The sequence below is a fragment of the Salvelinus sp. IW2-2015 genome, linkage group LG13 (assembly GCF_002910315.2).
Source record: "Salvelinus sp. IW2-2015 linkage group LG13, ASM291031v2, whole genome shotgun sequence".
NCBI lineage: Eukaryota > Metazoa > Chordata > Actinopteri > Salmoniformes > Salmonidae > Salvelinus > Salvelinus sp. IW2-2015.
In genome coordinates, this window is record NC_036853.1 from 29,475,842 (window position 1) to 29,498,146 (window position 22,305).

General features: G+C 43.0%; 1 protein-coding gene across 2 annotated transcripts in view; it reads left to right on the top strand.

Annotated features, from left to right (window-relative positions):
* arhgap39 (Rho GTPase activating protein 39) overlaps positions 1–22,305 on the top strand; it is a 149,631-nt gene that overhangs the window by 75,023 nt on the left and 52,303 nt on the right. For both annotated transcript variants that reach the window (XM_023997955.2, XM_023997956.2), the window contains exon 2: positions 21,062–21,487. In XM_023997955.2, the coding sequence (XP_023853723.1) occupies positions 21,062–21,487 (426 nt within the window). The remainder of the gene's footprint in view (positions 1–21,061; positions 21,488–22,305) is intronic.

Below are 22,305 nucleotides of genomic sequence, written 5' to 3' on the forward strand. Positions count from 1 at the left end.
ATTATCACTTCCCCGTTAAAGGGGAAGTTGCTGAATGCTGAGGCACTGATTCTCTAACGTTTAAGTGGGATGGTCCGGGTCTGCTCTGTGGATCGTTACCACAGAAACGTCGCACCCCAGGCTGCTGCTGTAGACAGCTGTGTCTTCCACTTTGCATTTGGTTTCAGGCCAAATTAAACTTTGTCATTAGTTGGTGCGTTTTGGCCAACCCATGGGAGAGAACTAATTTATTTCTGAGTAGAGTAGTAGATAGGGGATTGGAAGATTACTACATTACTACAACAGCCCACTGGTCCGCTGATAACAGCACCACTGGTCCGCTGATAACAGCACCACTGGTCCGCTGATAACAGCACCACTGGTCCGCTGATAACAGCACCACTGGTCCGCTGATAACAGCACCACTGGTCCGCTGATAACAGCACCACTGGTCCGCTGATAACAGCACCACTGGCCAAGATTACGCACCAGTCCAGATGTTCCACCAACAGGATACATGTGTAGCAGGATTACATTGGACTGGGAAGTTACATGTTAGTGGACGGTGGCCATACTAGGCTATGTGTCAGTGTGTCTGTGAGACTGAAAGTAATCTAGATTACAGTAGCCAGTACAGTTTCCCATGTACACTATGTTCCTTATTTATTATTCACAGTGACATGTAGGCTATTGCTTGTTACCGTGAAAATGTGCTAACGTCAAGCAGATCTAGTTGTCTTTTCAAGGCCAACCGCCAGGCAAGAATAATGGTTTAATCCCAAATGACACTTTATTCCCTATATAGTGCACTACTTGACCAGGGCCCATAGGTTTCTGGTCAAAAGTAGTGCACTATGTAGGAAATAGGGGGGGCATTTTGTATGCAGTCAATGTCTGAAAAGAGCAGCTCTATCAACAGCATTTAAATGGAAATGATTCGGAGAGAGAAGAGGACAGGTAGGCAGATGGTCACGACATCCAATCAGAATATGGTTATTCAAATCACTTATTCATATGGAAATATGTCTATTTACAACAGTGTTTGGAGAATGTCTGACTGACGTTTCTGTCTGTTGAGTCAAATGACTCCATGGGCATTGATTGGACACTGTCTCCCTCTGTGGTACTTATTGTGGAAAGAGGTATTAAGTCATGGGTCCTCCAGCATTATGTAACATTATCATGCAAGTCACGACTTATGTTGTACTACTGGTAGCTAGTATATTTTCCCCATCCAACTACTCTCCAAATCCTTCTCTGACACTCTGAATGGAGAGAATTCATGAGGCAACCGTACTAGCCTGGCGTGATCTCTGATAAAAATATCCAAGTGTATTACATATTTTAGGCTGAGTGTTCAGGAATCAGGACATACTGATTTTTTCCCCCTGCTGTATCTTGTTGTTCTCTTTATGGCCACTGGCAGAGTTCTAAGAGCGTAAAGTTCAATCTCAACAGTATTTCCTCGGTTCCTCACGATCTCGATCTCCTCCCCAATGCTCTCCTCTCCCTCGGACATCTTGAGAAGGAGGCATTGAATGGAGGAGAGACATTTTGAGATCTGCTTGGTTCTATAAGCGCTCTGTTTGTCCTGTGTATGTAGGAGTGGAGAGTAACTCAGTGAAAACTGGGTAGTTTGTAATTGACCAATTACTCACCTATTAATCCTTATGAGTCAAGCCGGGGGGGGGGGGGGTGGGGGGGGGGGTGTACCGACTTCAGGCTTCCTGTGACGCTTGTGGGGGTCGTAGAACACCATCGTGTTCTTTAGAGTCTCATCTTTCCATAGAGGGATCATATTAGGTTCTAGGCCCAACCGTTCGAACACTACAGACGTTTTCGTGAGACAACCGATTTTCGGGATGTCTCATGGTCTGACAAACACAGCTGTAGCTCAGCTACCTTCCAACACATACGGAAGGCCGCCATTATCGAATGCGGTAGATTAAGATGCAGCCCATGCAAAAAAAAAACATTTATCTTATGCCAATTTGATTTTCACGGGGGCGCGGACATTGACTCTAGGGGGTTAAATCTTTTCAAGTCAAATAAAAGTTTATTGGTCGCGTACACAGATTTGCTGATGTTATCGCAAGTGCAGCGAAATCTTGTTTTTCTAGCTCTAACAATTAATACCTAGCAAGAAGAAGAAGAAAAAACGATACACACACACAACCCCCACCCCCGCCAATTTTTTTTTTATATAGGATGAGCCATGACTAGAACAGAGTATATACATATAAAGTGGGTAAAGCAGTATGTAAACATTTATTAAAGTGACCAGTTTTCAATGACTCAATGTACATAGTGCAGCAAGCTCTATGGTGCAGGGTAGAGTAGCAGGTGGTAGCCGGCTAGAACAGTGAGTAAGGTTCAGGGTAGGGTACTGGGTGGAGGCCCGGCTAGTCGGGACTGTTTAACAGTCTGATGGCCTGGAGATAGAAGCTGTTTATCAGTCTCTTCGTCCCAGCTTTAATGCTCCTGTACTGTCCTTCTAGATGGTAGCGGGGTGAACAGGCCGTGGCTTAGGTGGCTGAGGTCCTTGATTATCTTCTTGGCCTTCCTGTGACACCGGGTGCTGTAGATGACCTGGAGGGCAGGTAGTGTGCCCCAAGTGGGCAGACCGCAACACCCTCTGGAGAGCCTTGCGGTTCCGGAAGATGCAATTGCCGTACCAGACGGTGATACAGCCCGACAGGATGCTCTCGGTGGTGCATCTGTAGAAGTTTGTGAGGGGCGAAAACATTTCTTCATCCTCCTGCGGTTGAAGAGGCGCTGTTGCTCCTTCTTTACCACACTGTCTGTGTGAAGGGACCATTTCAGGTTGTCAGTGACGTGCACACTAAGGAATTTGAAACTTTTCACCCTCTTCACTTTGGCCCTGTCAATGTGGATGGGGGAGTGCTCTCTCTGCTGTCTCCTGTAGTCCATGGTGTAGCTCCTCAGGGCCCTGAGCTTAGTGATGAGCTTGGAGGACACTATGGTATTGAAGGCTGAGATGTAGTCAACGAACAGCATTCTTACATCGGTATTCCTCTTGTTCAGGTGGGATAGAGCAGTGGCGATTGCGTCATCCGTGAATCTGTTTGGGCGATGTGCAAATTGTAGTGGGTCTAGGTTGTTGGGTAAGATGGAGGCGATATGGTCCTTAACTAGCCTCTCAAAGCACTTCACGATGACAGAAGTGAGTGCTATGGGGCGGTAGTCATTTAGTGAAGTTACCTTTGTTTTCTTGGGTACAGGAACAATAGTGAACATCTTGAAGCAAGTGGGGACAACAGATTGGGATAGGGAGAGATTAAATATGTCCGAAAACACTCCAGCCAGCTGGTCTGCACATACTCTGAGGACGCTTCTTGGGATACCGCCTGGGCCAGCAGCCTTGCGAGGGGTAACACGCTTAAATGACTTACGTTGGCAACAGAGAATGAGAGCACACAGTCCTTGTGAGCATCTGCGGCATGACTTTGTTTTCCTCGAAGCGGACGAAGTAGGTGTTTAGCTTGTCCGGGAGCGATGCTACAGAGACACACACACACACAGGCACACACTCACAAACAGACACACACACACATCTCCATTTAACACACGGGTACGAATGACCTCGACTAACCTGGATCCCCGCACATTGACTCGGTACCGGTACCCCCTATATATAGCCTTGTTATTGTTATTTTATTGTGTTACTTTTTATTGTATTTTATACTTAAGTTTATTTCGTAAATATTTATTTCTTGAACTGCATTGTTGGTTAAGGGCTTGTAAGGGAGCATTTCACGGTAATGTCTACACCTGTTGAATTCAGTGCGAGAGAGAACAGCAGCCAGGCCCATTATAGTTCAACACATAGCCAGGGGAGCACAATCTAACACATCACCACCCTATAAACTAGAGCTGGTTAATGTCGTTCCTGGAGGGCCGAAACATGTCAGGTCACTTTACCCTTACCTATACATTTCTACCTCAATTACCTCATACCCAATGTTGCTCAAAGTTGAGCGCAATAGCCCGAGACTGCCTTCCAGCTCCCCAGGACTGCTGTGCAGAGTGCAGAAGAAATATCAGCCCATGGAGAGAAGCACGAGATTGACCTTCACTCAACTCTCTGGAGTTTCCCCTGTTTGTTAACACTATCAACATTTCCGTTTAACGTGGCAATTGTGATCGAATTGTGATTACCCACTTTCAATTCAACATACCGAAACAGAACAAACTAAGCAGGAGATGTTGTTGTAGGCAGAACGCATCGGAGTAGCATTATATTGTGCACGACTCAGCCTGTACTCTACACAGACTGGTGCAGCAATCAGAGCTGCAGTAAGCCTATATGCAAATAGACCATTGCCATATATGGATCTGTGCCATTTACTTTGAACTGGACTGTGTTTACAGCTGCGGTTGTGAGTAGATGAGCTTGTTTTGAGATCAAAGCGAGAGCTGCATGTAGCCACGTGTGCACATTTTGTTCATCTCCTTTGCTAGTTAGTGGGTTATTAGCCCAGTTATAGATCATTTGTACTCAGCAATAGGGGAGGGATTGCTTCCTACAAGAGCACAAAATGTGTAAATCCTTAGACATCTTTGAAAAGCAAGTCAGGTAAATAGCTTTTTTCTGTCTTAAAGGGGCAGTGTTGTATTTTGAGACGGTCTTGAATAAGCTAAGTAGCCAATAGGCAGAGGGTAGCATAAATTGTCTGATTCTCTGTTATAATGGTATGAGAATCAAAATGCATTTTATTTTGTAAAGTTGTTTCTTGCATCATCAACACAACAACATGTTCAGTCACCTCCTTGTCTGAAGGACAAGTGGTTATAAACAGGTTCATGTCAAGCCCTGCATGTAGACCTACATTGAACACCACACGTTGGCTGCTGCTGTACAGTAGGCTGAATGATAGAACAGCTATTTCTATGTCGAATGTTATGGGATGCTTTCTCTCCATTGTTTTTAATGGTAGGCCACTCTGGTAGGCCTACAATATGATCAAATAGCCACAGTACCCTACTTGTCCACTGTTGAACTTAAAGCGGGTACAGCCTCAGCAGACCTGCATTTTATTTTGAGGGAACATTGCTCATACGCCTGCACATTGACTCGGTACTGGTACCCCGTGTATATAGCCAGGTTATTGTTACTCGTTGTACATTCCTCATGTTATTCATTTTATTTCCCAAAAACTTTTTTACTCTCTATTTTACTCGCATTGTTGGGACGAGCCCATAAGCATTTCCCTCTTAGTCTACACCTGTTTGTTTACGAAGCACGTGACACATAACATTTAATTTGGGGTGAGTGCAATTAACTACCAGGTAGTTTCTGCTCTCCAGGACTGGAATTGAACAGCCCTGCTATAGACCCTTCAATAGTGACGGGATCTACTGTAGGAAGTCTCCCAGTCAGTCTGTTCTAATAATGGCTTCTTTATGAAGGTCACTCACTGTGGGCCTTATTAGCTAGTGAAGACCAGCTTCATTTATTCAACCTAGATAGACTGTTAGTAGGCTTGAGTCTCATGTGTCTATGCATGACTGGAGTGGATATGTGTGTGCGTCTGTGTGTATGTGTGTGTCAGTGTTTCCTCTAGCCAGTAATAGCCGGCTTTTGCCCCCCCCCCCCCCAAATATAAAAAGCCGATGAATAATATTGCCACCGGCCAATTGTCCAAGAGAAAACAAAAATCCCATTGCAAAATAATGCTTTTTAGATTAGTCATTGATGGAAATACCAGTCGATGTAAATACATTTGAGTGATCATGCTTATCGGTCTGTGGATTAATTTGCATAGGCCTAATTTAGTGGAATTAAATTGCCAGGTCTGTATTTCCGTTAGTCGTTATGTATCTTGTTCATCACACGCACACAGCATACAGACACAGAGTCTAGTTTCAGCTGAAAATCTGTCAGACAGCGTGAGAGCTGTTACTACAGCTCCTCAAACAGATTGTGTGTTGCTGCTGGAGTGAAACGTGCTTTAATGAGCCCAATCATTGCGCAACAATTCTAAATGCAATCGTCTGTTAAAAACCGTTTTGATGAGGGCCTCCCGAGTGGTGCAGTGGTCTAAGGCACTGCATCACAGTGCTACCTGTGCCACTAGAGATTCTGGGTTTGAGTCCAGGCTCTGTCGCAGCCGGCCGCAACCGGGAGACCCATGGGGCAGTGCACAATTGCCGAGCGTCGTCCGGGTTAGGGGAGGGTTTGGCCGGCAGGGATGTCCTTGTCCCATCACGCACTAGCGACTCCTGTGGTGGGCCGGGCGCAGTGCACACTGACACGGTCGCCAGGTGTACAGTGTTTCCTCTGACACATTGGTGCGGCTGGCTTGCGGGTTAAGTGTGCATTGTGTCAAGAAGCAGTGTGGATTGGTGGGGTCGTGTTTCTGAGGATGCACGACTCTCGATCTTCGCCTCTCCAGAGTCCGTACGGGAGTTGCAGCGATGAGACAAGACTGTAACTACCAATTGGCTACCACAAAATTGGAGAGAAAACGGGGAAACAAACTTAAACAGTTTTGATAGCTAGCATTTAAAAAGAGCTCATATTTTTATTTCTCAACTTGTAGCCTAATTGAAGTGCGCTTTCCATTCACCATTCAATTCCATCTATATGCAGTGTTGCCAGGTCTACCTAAAATGTACAGGCCAATGACCTCTGAAAACCCCCCCACAAGGCCTGAAAACTAGCCCAAAAATGTTGCCACATTTATCCATAAAACCCTTTTTCCATAACGTTATCGCGCAAATTAAGAAGGCATACTACATACTTTTTAATGACGTAGGCTAAAAACCAAAATGTTGTTTTCCATCAAAATAATAATTCTTTCAAGTTTAAGGATATGTCACAAGAGAAAATATAAATCACCCTTATTGAACTCTCCACACATGCGGAGATCATCTGTTCACAAAGACACAGCGGTTGGAACCAAAAATCAAACATTTGGACTCATCAGACTAAAGACAGATTTCCAGCGGTCTAATGTCCATTGTTCGTGTTTTTTGGCCCAAGCAAGTCTCTTCTTATTATTGTTGTCCTTTAGTAGTGGTTTCTTTGCAGCAATTCGACCATGAAGGCCCGATTCACACAGTCTCCTCTGAACAGTTGATGTTGAGATGTGTCTGTTACTTGAACTCGGTGAAGCATGTATTTGGGCTGCAATTTCTGAGGCTGGTAACTCTAATGAACGTATCCTCTGCAGCAGAGGTAACTCTGAGTCTTTCTTTACTGTGGCAGTCCTCATGAGAGCCAGTTTCATCATAGTGCTTGATGGTTTTTGCGACTGAACTTTCAAAGTTCTTGACATTTTCCGGATTGACTGACCTTCATGTCTTAAAGTAATGATGGACTGTCGTTTCTCTTTGCTTATTTGAGCAGTTCTTACCATAATATGGACTTTGTCTTTTACCAAGTAGGGCCATCTTCTGTATACCACCCATACCTTACCACAACACAACTGATTGACTCAAATGCATTAAGAATGAAAGGAATTCCACAAATTAACTTTTAACAAGGGACACCTATTAATTTAAATGCATTCCAGGTGACTACCTCATGAAGCTGGTTGAGAGAATGCCAAGTGTGTACAAACATTTCATCAAGGCAAAGGGTGGCTACTTTGAAGAATCTCAAATATAAAATATATTTAGATTTGTTTAACACTTTTTTGGTTACTACATGATTCTATATGTGTTATTTCATGGTCTTGATGTCTTCACTATTCTTCTACAATGTAGAAAATAGTCAAAATAAAGAAAACTCCTGTAATGAGTAGGTGTGTCCAAACTTTTGACTGGTACTGTATTTATATTTTTAAAGATAAATGCCATGGCGGCCGTGGTGCAATTTAGAAGTATCCCAATAACCCGCCACCCGCGACCAATACATTTTCATCAGAAAAACTGTGAACCTGGCAACCCTGTCTATAGGCAACAGAAGGCAGGTTTCATCATTGTCACACACCACTTTAAAATGAGCTGGAGGCAGTATGCATTTTGAAAACGTATACTTAATTGTTTGAAACCTGAACGTTTTACTTCGTATTATGAGGCACGTCTTACCTGGCTTCAAAGTAGCCTATAACCAAAATCCGACCATATCATTGAGCCAATTATTTTATAAAGACTTCCACATTGCATCCAGTTGCCTCTTTCTCTCATGTTCTATTGGTTTTCAAATCAACTTTTTGTTCATTAACCGGGTAGCCAAAGACAAAATCCTAGTCATATTAGCAACCCATGCTAGTTGTTTTATCTTTCTATTTCCCCTCTTTAAAATGTTGAATGGATACTTTCATCTCTGTCACGTGAAACCGCTCGCATGTGCAGAGCGTTATTGACAACCTAATTGCATTATGGAACAAAAATGTGCACGTAGCCTACTGCCTTGTGCACATTGCTGCCCTTATAATGTGAAGAAATAATCATTTATCAACATTTTAAGCGACATTTAAAAAAATATATAAAATAATAATCGCCTAGGCCTACTGGTTGTGTGAATTTGGTATCCTATCATCATCCCAAAAACGGACCTGTGCAGGACTCTAACACACACACACTCTATGTCCATTGTGAGAGGGAGTGCAAGCTCTGTGGTAGAGTAACAGTAATCTACTGGGGCTTTGGCTGAGGTCAATAGATTCCTGGGTGATAAGTCTCCGTCTCTGAACGTAGACTAGAGCAAGGGACCATGCACACATGCAGTACACATCACGCACGCACGCACACACACGCGCGCGCACGTCCTGTATGTGTGCATGGTCCCTTGCTGTAGTCTACTTTCAGAGACGGAGACGTATCACCCAGGAATCTATTGACCTCAAAGACGTGTGTTCCTACAGTGTGTAATCCTAGAGAGCCCATCTGGTATGAAAGTGGAACTCATCTCTGAGTCCCGTATTGTTCTCCCCTTAAGAGTGTGTGTGTCAAATCAAATAAAAGTGTATTGGTTGCATACACTAAGCAGGTGTTATAACGCGTGCAGCAAAATGCTTATGTTACTAGCTCCTAACAATGCAGTATAATGTCATTATTTCTTTCAATAATGACTAAATATTTATGCCAATCATCCATTTTTATCAGCAGTAAGAAACTGCTAGCCATTAGCTGCTAACAGATGAGAATTGCTAGCTAACTGGCAAGCACAGAAACAGTCAACAACTTTGTGAGGACAGACCCCTATCGTCTGATCGCTCTCTAGTGGCAGAAGTAAGAACTGCCAAAATTGCACAGTCAAAGAGGAGAATAATTATTCTGTCAAGGATTTTTTATTTTTTTATTAATAGAGGCATACTAAGACAAACAAAATGTGACAGTGTGTAAATAATAACACATTAATGCAGGAAATGAAGAAAATGGTTAAAATGCTGGAAGTGAATGCTGGAATTAAAACATTAACTATGCAAATGAGCAAAAGCTGTTTGCATTAAGGAAATAGACACCTGGCTCAAATAGAAGCCTGTCTTTAATTAGCGCTTGTTGTATTCAGTGATTTATGCAAATAAATGCTTGGGCTATTTATTAGTTTGACGGTACACTACAAAAAATGCTGGGTTAAAAACAATCCAATTTGGGTAAATATTGGACAGCCAGACTCAACCCAGCCAGTTGAGTCACAAAAAAAACATTGTTTTCTTTAAGTTGGGTTGTTGATGCTGGGTTATTGAATTATTATCCCCTGGGTAAGATCAGAAGACTGGAGGTGTGGCTTACTAGGGGCGTAGCTTTCAAATAGTTATTTTTGGCCACCAGTGAGAGTAAATGTAATTCCGGTTAATCTGTTCTGTTGTTTTATCAACATATGTTAAGGTTGAGCACTGAATAAGGCTTATACAAGAGTATGAGTTCCTTACGTGCCGATGCATATCCCAATAGAGTGGTGAGGATGAGTTCATTTTCATTTTCTGTATTTTAACATTGGTCAAAAAAGTAGACACTCGGAGCTAGAAAATGGTTTAACATACAATACAGTTGAGAAACAATGGGAAAGAAATTCTGCTTTGAAAGTTGATACACGTGTAACCCTACTTTTGAGAAAATGGCCCTTCAATGTTTTGGTACACCTGCTGGAGAGCTTTTCTTTGTCTACACCCATTCAGCATTGTTCACACTCTCTCTTTAAGGATTCACATGTGAGGCCATGTGCTAAACAGAGTGAGTACGGTAGTGTACTAAACAACCAAAGATTTCAAGACTAAATAAAGGCTGGTTTATACTACTTCTATTGACATATCTGTAGACAGTTGTCGCAGTGACATCATGAACATTCTATTGTAGTCAGACGTCAAATGTGTCGTTGTCGGTCCACAAAAACAACAGGCTGCATGACATGAGCAGTGTAGTGGTCCAGAATAGCATAACTGGTGTATTTTAACACAAATAAACCAATCTGTTTAAAAATGAATTTAGCAAACCAGGCAACTAAAAGTAACCAAAACATTGTTTAGAAAGTTGGTTTCTAGCTTGTTAGCTAGCTAGCTAACGTTAAGCTAGCTAACGTCTTAACTTTAGCTAATTTGAATTTATTATTACAGGAAAATAAACTTACAAGAAGATAATTATTTCCAAGTTAATGGCAGGTTAATTACAGAAAATAGCTTACGGTTGTGAGTGATGAAATAAAAGCAAGGCATTCTACCAGAGAAGTTTTGTCACGTCCTGACCATAGAAAGCCTTTATTTTCTATGTTAGAGTAGGTCAGGGCGTGACTAGGGGTTTAGTCTAGGTTATTATTTATATGTGGGGTTCTAGGTTTGTTTTTCTATGTTGGTGATTGTGTATGATTCCCAATTAGAGGCAGCTGGTAATCATTGTCTCTAATTGGGGATCATATTTAGGTAGCCTTTTTTCACCTGTGTTTTATGGGATATTGTTTTGAGTTATATGTTTTTGCCAAAGTAACAATGTATTTAAAAAGAATAACTCAACTTAATTGTGTTAATTTATTACGTGTCTGAGATTGTTTTAAATGGTATCTGTGAAAGACAAACAATTTAGTGTCCATTTTGTTTACTTTCTACTCACTTTATTGCATTAGTGAGCCCTCAAATGATACTTTAGCCTAATTTGCTACATAGGTCATCTGCCTTTTTTGCAATTATTTTCCATTGGACAAAATATTTAACCCACAAATATGTTGGTTTAGTTTTTTTTTGCCAAACTAACAATGTCTTACTATATTTAAATTATTTGATTTGATTTCAACTAACTTATGTTTTAAGTCTCTGTAGTCACGGTTTGTTATTCGTTTATTGTTTGTTTTGTTAAGTTTCACTTTATAATAAATTATGTGGAACTCAACATTCGCTGCGCATTGGTCCGTTTATACAAACGAATGTGACAATTTTGTAACTTGGAAACTGTCTCGTTGGCCTAAAATTATATCCCAATTTGACTTTGGTTTTCTCGCAGATTAAAAACATGCTTATCTATATACACTTGTAAGAAACCTTCGTTATTCATGAGTATTGTGCTAATAGCAATGTGGACATCAACAGCACAAACACTGAATCAATCAATAATGAATCACTGAATCAGTCAATAATGAATTGCATAAGATTTTGATGTGCAGAATCTTAAAAATAATACCACTACGCCAACCTCTGATCTGCATTCACACAAGGAAACCCGTCACCTGCTGACAGCTTTCACTTTTTTGCTCTCACGTTTGCTGTGTTAACGTTTTGAAATGCATTTGCTGTGCCAGCCTATTCATGAGAGCTGTGAGTTCAATAATTGTGAAATCTCATGTGTGCAATAACACGTGTCAATAACGAATGTCCTAAATACTCACGTGTTCTATCTATTAAACTCATTTGCAAATGACATGCTCTAACCCAAATTGAGATGCGACATTCCTGCATGCCTCTCTTTCTGCTCTTGTTTGTGCACAGGTGAAGAAAATGAACGGGACTCCCTAAAAGACAGCATGTCATCAAACTTAACTTTAGCGCCACCCTAAAACCCCTATTCAAATTCAACACAAACCTTCAAATAGGTACGTAATGAAATTGAGCTCAGGTGCATCCTGTAGAGCTCAGAGACAGGATTGTGTTGAGGCACAGATCTGGGGAAGGGCACCAAAAAATGTCTGCAACATTGAAGGTCCCCAAGAACAAAGTGGCCTCCATCATTCTTAAATGGAAGATGGTTGGAACCACCAAGACTTTTCCTAGAGCTGGCAGCCCGACTAAACTGAGCAAGAGAGAAGGGCCTTGGTCAGGGAGGTGACCGAGAACCCGATGGTCACTGACAGAGCCCTGGAGTTACTCTGGGGAGATGGGAAAACCTTCCAGAAGGACAACCATCTCTGCATCACTCCACCAATTAGGCCCTTATGGTAGAGTGGCCAGACGGAAGCCACTCCTCAGTAAAAGGCACATGTCAGGCCTCTTGGAGTTTGCCAAAAAGCACCTAAAGACTCTCAGATCATGAGAAACAAGATTCTCTGGTCTGATGAAACCAAGATTGAACTCTTTTGCTTGAATACCAAGCATCACATCTGGAGGAAACCTGACACCATCCCTACGATGAAGCATGGTGGTGGCAGCATCATTGTGTGGGGATGTTTTTCAGAGGCAGGGACTGGGAGACTAGCCAGAGCGCTCAAGACCTCAGACTGTAGCGACGGTTCGCCTTCCAACAGGACAAAGACCTTAAGCACACAGCCAAGACAACGCAGGAGTGGTTTCCGGACAAGTCTCTGAATGTCCTTGAGTGGCCCAGCCAAAGCCCAGACTTGAACTCAATCAAACATCTCTGGAGAGACCTGAAAATGGCTGTGCAGCGACGCTCCCCATCCAACCTGACAGAGCTTGAGAGGATCTGCAGAGAAGAATGGGAGACACTCCCCAAATACAGGTGTGCCAAGCTTATAGCATCATATCCAAGAAGACTTAATGCTGTAATCGCTGCCAAAGGTGCTTCAACAACGTACTGAGTAAAGGGTCTGAATTCTTATCTTAATGTGATATTTCTGTTTTTTATTATTTCATATAAATTAGCAAAATATTCTAAAACCTATTTTTGCTTTGTCATTATGGGGTATTATGTGTAGATTGATGAGGGGGGAAAAACGATTTCTTACATTTTCGAATAAGGCTGTAACGTAACAAGGGGTCTGAATACTTTCCGAAGGCACTGTGTATGTATATATATATACATCAGACTCCGACATTGCTCGACCTAATATTTGTATATTTCCTAATTGCATTCTTTGACTTTTAGATTTGTGTGTATTGTTGTGTTGTTTGATTTTAATGCACTGTTGGTGCTAGGAACACCAGCATTTCGCTACACCCGCACACACACGACTAAGACCAATGATAGGACTGCACAGTGCTTCATATGGTGCCTAATATAACCATCACACACTGCATCTGGAGCGACTGACAGAGATCTAACACAATACAGAGCACACATCACACTGATCTTCAGCCTTTGAAGCCTCGCATGGAAGAGTACACAAGCGCACTGTTACGTTCCCCAATAAGAAACCAAAAATTGTCGCTCAACAGAAAAAGGGAAGACATGAGCCACTGACAACCAAAACGAAACAGGTGGAGTTTTAAAATGGGTTCTGAAAGACACCATGGGAGGCCTACTGAGCGCTGGACTTCGGTTGGGTCTTAAAAGATCTCCACAATGGACACCCACTGAATTAAAATAAAAACACACCAGTTTAGGATACCCACATGAAAAAATCTACTATGTTATAAATACCAAAGTATTCAATGTTGTGTTTTTGCAGACTTTTCTGTAGTACTCACTGTGGTGTCTTTGCGTACATTAGTAGTATTTATTACTGTAGTATACTGATATATTTACAGTTAACTATAGTAGTAAAATAACTAGTATATACTATAGTGATTAATGTAGTGTTTTTGCAGATTGTAGTATACTGTAGTATTTACTGTAGTGTTTCTGTTTTATTATCTTGGACATAAAGTGGTGGCTTTCACCTTCAGGAACACTAGAGAAATTCTAAAATAGCATATTTCCTTAACCTGTAGGCAGGATTGGGCTCTGAACAGATAATTCAGAGCTTCTGCTCTTTTCTGTAACCTGTAGGTAACACAACATATGGCCTATACTTGGCATTTAGGTTTCTCACTTATGGGTGGCACAAATTGTGATATGGGGGAATGGGAATGGGCAGGGTATATGCAAATTAAATACTGTAGTATTTACTAAAGTAAAAAAGTGTAGTGATTTTGTGGACTGTAGTGTTTTTGCTAACATTACTGTAGTATTTACTAGTGTTTTCTTTGCAAATAATACTGTATTTACTATAGTATTCTACAGGATACTACAACATTATATAGTAAGTACTACATATGATCAGGGGATACTACAGTGTGTAGTATAGTATTCTACAGTATACTACATTTTACTATACAATAACATAGTACGTACTGTGGTGTTCTATAGTAAACTGTAGTATTTTATTTTGTGGGTACAGTAGGGAGTAAAAATAAATGTGAAGCAAACCCAAACAGGGGACAACACCAAGGTTAAGGTTGTTCAACCTAAAGCAAAAGCGCTAAACAGAGGTATAGCTCTTCCAACATCTCTTTTCCAAGCTGAAGCAATGGGCCAGCAGCCTTCAATATCAGCTGTGCTAGCACAGGTGAAACGCCTTCAGACTAACGAGGACAACAGGTGCAACACATCCTGCAACGAGGAGGTTTCCAATCAGTACCCCACACCCAAAGAGAACCAAACTCGAAATCGAGAAATAAAACTATGCCGGTAGCACACATACACCACACACACATTTGAAAAGTGTACGAACAGGCCTATTTGCTGTGTCTACCTGTATAAGGGAGGGGGCTGGATTTGAGTGGTAGAAGCTTTGAAATCCTGTTTATTTTCTTGCCAGCAGAAAGCTCTTAACCTGATGAGTCAGTCTGACCGGCAGAGAAATGCATCCAGGCATCAACACACACACACACACACACACACACACACACACAACACACCACACACACACACACACACACACACACACACACACACGCAGACATACCCCCACACACACAGCGCAACATTTACATAACTGTTAACAGTTTGACTTTCCAGTCCTCAGCTCACAGCTTATCATCTGTTTGCTTTTTATAGAAATATTTGTCAGCTCTAAATATCTCAAATGTTAAAGCCATTTTACACTGAAGGCATCCCAAACTCTAAACGACTTTGCAACGGGTCTATACTGAGGGGTTCAGTTTGTGTGAGTGTGAGAGAGAGAAAAAGAGAGAAAGACATAGAGAGAGAGAGAGAGAGAGAGAGAGAGAGAGAGAGAGAGAGAGAGAGAGAGAGAGAGAGAGGAGAAAGTCAATCAGCAGTCATAGTGTTGATGACTGCAGATCTCCTTCTGTCTTGTGCCTCTCTTCCCTCAGTCAGTGTGTGTGATGTGATTATCTGATGGCAGTTTGCAGGGAATCTGATCTGATTAGGGGGTTAGTTAGAGAGAGCAAAGGAGCTGATGCCCCTTATTTCCCGCTGTCTGTACCCCCTCTCTCTCTAGCCCCTCAAATCCTGTTTAGAGGGCTCACAAAAAGGATCACAACACACTCACACACACACTTACATATGCTGTACATACCACTGAAGGAATAATCTGCAAACATTTTCATTCGTTGTCATGTCAAACAACACTGTATTCAGTGTCAACTATAATATTTGAACTATAGAATTAGAATAATCATTATATTTCCAACATCCGACCCAAATGTTTTGCTCTAAATTGCAAGTCAAATCGCATTTGCAACATTTGGTTAAAAATAAAGCCTAGATTGTTTGCCCATATCGTGCAGCCCTATGTGGCAGTGTATAGACTATCTCAAATGAGTTCAGGAAATGCAGAAATGAATGAAAATAGAGAATTATTTTATGTTGAATTGAACAGTATAAAACAATCAGAATGGAGAAAGACCCATTGAAATCATTTAGAATATATGTTGCCACCCTAGTGTCACGCACTACTCATAAAGCAAATTGTAGAACTTTTATACCTTCAAATATCGCCATACCGTCCCATTTTTTTTCATGCCGTTATTTGATATTTTGACATATCGCCCAGCCCTAATAGCCCATATCCTCTCACCTATCTGCGGGTCCCAGGCTTGGAGGGAAGCAAAAGTAATTCTGCTACCTAAGAATAGTTAAGCCCCCTTTACTGGCTCAAATAGCCGACCAATCAGCCTGTTACCAACCCTTAGTAAACTTTTGAAATAAATTGTGTTTGACCAGATACAATGCTATTTTACAGTAAACAAATTGACAACAAACTTTCAGCATGCTTATAGGGAAGGACATTCAACAAGCACAGCACTTACATAAATCACTGATGATTGGCTGAAAGAAATTGATGCAAAAAAATTGTGGGGGCTGTTTTGTTAGACAGTGCGGCTTTTGACATTATCGATCATAGCGTGCTGCTGGAAAAACGTATGTGTTGTGGCTATACACTCCCTGCTATATTGTAGATAAAGAGTTACCTGTCTAACAGAACACAGAGGGTGTTCTTTAATGGAAGCCTCTCCAACATAATCCATTTAGAATCAGGAATTCCCCAGGGCAGGTGTCTAGGCCCATTACTTGCTTCAATCTTTACTAATGACATGCCACTGGTTTGAGTAATTGCATTGTAAACTGTCATGGTCAAAACATATTGATACAACAGTAGCTAAGATGGGGAGAAGTATGTCCATAATAAAATGCTGCTCTACCTTCTTAACAGCACTATCATCAAGGCAGGTCCTACAGGCCCTAGTTTTGTCGCATTTGGACTACTGTTCAGTCGTGTAGTCAGGTGCCACAAAAAGGGCATCTGACCTTGGATGTACACAGATAGCTAATATTAATAATATGCATGTCAATCTCTCCTGGCTCAAAGTGGAGGAGAGATTGACTTCATCACTACTTGTATTTATGAGAGGTATTGGCATGTTGAAATGCACCAAGCTGTCTGTTTGAACTACTGGTGCACAGCTTGGACACCCATGCATACCCCACAAGACATGCCACAAGAGGTCTCTTCACAGTCCCCAAGTCCAGAACAGACTATGGAAGGCGCACAGTACTACATAGAACCATGACTACAATGAACTGTATTCCACATCAAGTAACTGATGCAAGCAGTAAAATTTGATTTAAAAAAACAGATAAAAATACACCTTATGGAACAGCAGGGACTGTGAAGCAACTGCTAGGGCAGCAGCTAATGGGGATCCATAATAAATACAAATACAAATACACACACACACAGCCAGGCATTCCCAGTTGAGTCAGCGGTGTGTCTGTCTGGCAGATGTGAGAACAGATGTGTTTGATGATATACAGTATGAGATCAGAATCCTATTTGGCCTTTAAAGACAGAGGAGAGGAGTGACTAAACCGATTCAGCCTGTGGTTGGCTGAGGGGTGACTCTGGGCGTGTCCTATACAGGCTGTGATTGGCTGGGTGTGTCTTATCCAGGATGTGATATGCTGGGCGGGGCTTATCTAGGCTATGATTGGTTTGGTGGGAACTATCCAGGCTGTGATTGGCTAGGCGTGGCCCAACATGTTATAAAGTGGATTCGAGCGTGGTCGTGGTCACGGATGACCCTCCCTTTGTAATTACATTGATTGCATTAGATTCGACATGGATTAACAGATAGTTAGGGGATACAGCAGTGATCTCCTTTCGTTTATCAGCTGGGTTTGGGGAAAACCTCCCCAAATGAAATGACTGTTTCACCTACACTATCTGTGCGAGCTGCCTATGGAATTGTTTAACTATGCACAAATTGGTAAGCGATTGCATACTTTACCACTACTCTCTCTCTTTCTCTCTCTCTTTGTTTCAACCTTCTCCTCCTTCCTCTGTCTCAACTCCTCCTCTCCCTCTATCTCTCCCTCCCTCACCCTCTTTCTCTCCCCCGTCTCACACACTCTATCTTTCCCTCTCCTCCTCTTCCATATCTCACTCTTTCTCTCTCTCTGTCATGTTCCTACTGTATTCCTACTGCATGCCACTGACTATCTACAGCTGTCAGGGATCAGCCTGGCTATCAGAGGTGTGTGTGTGTGTGTGTGTGTGGTGTGTGTGTAAGTGTGAATGTGTGGGACTTATCTCGGAGCTCTCCCAGTAATGGCTTCCCTGTGGGAGTATGACAGCTGCAGACTGACATTCCTGCCTGGCATGTGTATGTGTGCAGATTTCCATGTATGTACCAATTAATGCTTGAACACGTACATACAACAGATGTTTGAGTGTGTCGCTTATTTACTCTGCAGTGCGTGCGTGCGTGCGTGCGTGCGCGCGTGTGTGTGTGTGTGCGCGCGCGTGTGTGTGTGTGTGCGCGCGCGTGTGTGTGTGTGTGTGTGTGTGTGTGTGTGTGTGTGTGTGTGTGTGTGTGTGTGTGTGTGTGTGTGTGTGTGNTGTGTGTGTGTGTGTGTGTGTGTGTGTGTGTGTGTGTGTGTGTGTGTGTGTGTGTGTGTGTGTGTGTGTGTGTGTGTGTGTGTGTGTGTGTTGTGATAGCTTAACTCTCTGACACTCCAAGGCTGCAGACTGGGCTGGGTGGTAAATAGACTAGTCTACTGCTGGGAATGGCTATGATGCTAACCTGCAGCCCTGTGCAGACTCAGCTCAGAAGGCTGTAATGGACTTAGCCTCCAGCTGGGAATAGTAGGATAATTCTACCAAACCATGCTAACCTGCCAGCAGTATAATATTGACCATAAATAGTCTCACATAGCTACCTTAAGATGAATGCACTAACTGTAAGTCGCTCTAGATAAGAGCATCTGCTAAATTACTCAAATGTAAAACACTGAACAAAAATATAAATGCAACATGCAACATGACTGGGGAAAAATAAGGTAGGGGAGTGGATCAGAAAAACCAGTCAGTATCTGGTCTGGCCACCATTTGCCTCATGCAGTGCGACACATCTCCTTCGCATAGAGTTGATCAGGTTGTTGATTGTGACCTGTGGAATGTTGTCCCACTCCTCTTCAATGGCTGTGCGAAGTTGCTGAATATTGGCGGGAACTGGAACGCGCTGTCGTACACGTCGATCCACAGCATCCCAAACATGCTCAATGGGCGACATGTTTGGTGAGTAAGCAGGCCATGGAAGAACTAGGACATTTTCAGCATCCAGGAACTGTGTACAGATCCTTGCGACATGGGGCTGTGCATTATCATGCTGAAACATGAGGTGACGGCGGAGGATGACTGGCACGACAATGGGCCTCAGGATCTCGTCACGGTATCGCTGTGCATTCAAATTGCCATCCATTAAATACAATTGTGTTTGTTGTCCGGAGCTTATGCCTGGCCGTACCATAACCCCACTGTCACCATGGGGCACGCTGTTCACAAAGTTGACATCAGCAAACTGCTCGCTCATACGATGCCATACATGCTGTCTACCATTGAAACCAGGATTCATCCATTAAGTGCACACTTCTCCGGCATGCCAATGGCAATCAAAGGTGAGCATTTGTCCACTGAAGTCGGTTACGACGCCAAACTGCAGTCGGGTCAAGACCCTGGTGAGGACGACGAGCATGCAGATGTGCTTCCCTGAGACGGTTTCTGAAAGTTTGTCCAGAAATTATTCAGTTGTACAAACCCAAAGTTTAATCAGATGTCCGGGTGGCTGGTCTCAGACGATCCCGCAGGTGAAGAAGCCGGATGTGGAGGTCTTTGACTGGCGTGGTTACACGTGGTCTGTGGCTGTGAGGCCGGGTTGGATGTATTGCCAAATTCTCTAAAATGACATTGGAGGTGGCTTATGGTAGATAAATGAACATTCAATTCTCTGGAATCATCAAACATCAAACTTTTAACAAGACACATCTGTTAATTAAAATACATTCCAGGTGACTACCTCATGAAGCTAGTTGAGAGAATGCCAAGAGTGTGCAAAGCTGTCATCAAGGCAAAAGGTGACTATTTTGAAGAATCTAAAATCTAAAATAGATTTTGATTTGTTACACTTTTTTGGTTACTACATGATTCCGTATATGTTATTTCATAGTTTTGATGTCTTCACTATTATTCTACCTTGAATGAGTAGGTGTGTCCAAACTTTTGACTGGTACTGTATATATATGTTTTATAACACAAGTTAAATACAAGTATTACATGTTTTACTCCAAGTACAGATCCTAATCAGGGTTGTATTGTGCTGAGTGTGCTCGTCCAACAGGCTATGATGTTTGGGCTCATAACACAGAGAGGAGTGGTACTTATGCTGTGATGTGATGATGAGAGCCCGAGATCCTAGAGCAGTCTAGCACACACACACTCTCCTGTACTCACAGGCTCTATGGTAGGGATAGGGAGTGTGTGTGTGCGTGCGTGCGTGCGTGTGTGTGTGTTTGTGTGTATTTTAATGACAAGGAGGGCTGTAGAGGCCCCCAGAGTGATATTTTTATCGACTGTCTCATCCATCATACTCCTACAGCTACAGCAGCATGAGACCCTGGGTAGGCAGTCTACTGATGGGGGGGGTCAGCCCTGTATATATAGCTTCATACATTCATAACATTATGCTCTGTCTGACAGAGCAAGAGAGCTAAGAGGTGAGAGAGAGCGAATGAGAGAGAGGATGTGTGAAAGAGAGGTCGTGTGTCTTTTGTATTTGAGAGATGCAAACCCACACACACATACCCAGACACCCTCAGAAGCAATTGGCAGTGCCCAGCCCAGGTCCATTAGCACGTTGTCTGTGTGTTACGCGGTGTGGTCTGGGTGGTGCAGGTTGTTGTCACATCTGACCCAGCTGGCATACACAGGAGAGGAGAGAAACGCTAACAGGCAGACTCCGAGCTGAAGAGAGGCTCATACGCTGAAGCCAAAAGTCATGTCTGAAAAGAGACTCATATAAGCTTTACACTGGGTTGTTGTAGGCATATAGCAGGTCAATGATGTCATAATGCCATATTACATAGCGGTTCATTTTTACCACCGTACAGTGGATTCAGTCCACTCTACAATGTCTCATGGCCTCCAGCATCAGAAATGTGTCCTTTTCCGATTGACATTGGACAATAAAGTTATATTGTAACCCCCCTCCTCTGTCCCCCTCTGCAGGTTGGAGTGGGTTGAGATCATCGAGCCGCGCACGCGGGAGCGCATGTACGCCAACCTCCTCACCGGAGAGTGTGTGTGGGACCCCCCTCAGGGGGTGCGTATCAAGAGGACAGGGGACAACCAGTGGTGGGAGCTGTTCGACCCCAACACCTCCCGCTTCTACTACTACAACGCTTCCACGCAACGCACCGTCTGGCACCGCCCGCAGGCCTGTGACATCATCCCCCTCGCCAAGCTACAGACGTTGAAGCAGCACACGGACGTGCCCTGCCCGGGAGGGACGGGGGGGGACAAAGGAGGGAGGACGTCAGCGGATAACAGCCCAGGGAGGAGCAGTGCCGTCAGTAGAGAGGGGAGCACCTCGTCTTCCCTGGACCAGGAACTGACCACATCGGAGAAACAGGGGAATAGAGAGGAGGCAGAGAGGTAAACACACCACACAATATAAACTACACTAACCCGAACATGACCACAACACTAGACCGGGAACTGACCACATCGGAGAAACAGGGGAATAGAGAGGAGGCAGAGAGGTAAACACACCACACAATATAAACTACACTAACCCGAACATGACCACAACCCTAATTTGACCACAACACTAGACCAGGAACTGAATCAGAGAAACAGGCGAGGAGGCAGACGGGTAAATACACACTACACTGACATCAACCCTGACCATAACCCTAACCCTTAACACAACCACAACACTAACCCTAAACACGAACAATGTACCTGACCCCAATCCTAATCCTAACTCGAACTCGACCACAGGGAGGAGACAGAACCATGACCATAACCAGGATCTTGTAACGGTCCTGACCTGTTTTATGTTGTGTTTGTATGTGTTTAGGTCAGGGCATGTGTTTTGGGTGGGCAGTCTATGTTATCTGTTTCTATGTTGGTTGTGGTTGCCTGGTATGGCTCTTAATTAGAGGCAGGTGTTTTGCGTTCTCCTCTAATTAAGAGTCATATTTAGGTAGGGTGTTCTCACTGTTTGTTTGTGGGTGATTGTCTCCTGTGTCGTCGAATGTATGTTACCATACGGGACTGTTTGGCTGTTCGTTTATTTTGATGTCGTCTGTTTCCTGTCCGTGAGTTTACGTTTAGTTATGTAAGTTTATGTTCAGGTTTCGTCAACGTCGTTTTCTTGTTTTGTTTATTTGAAAGTGTTTTGTTTCGTGTTGCCGTCGTGTTAAATAAAAAGATGGCTTATTTCCCGAATGCTGCATTTTGGTCTGATG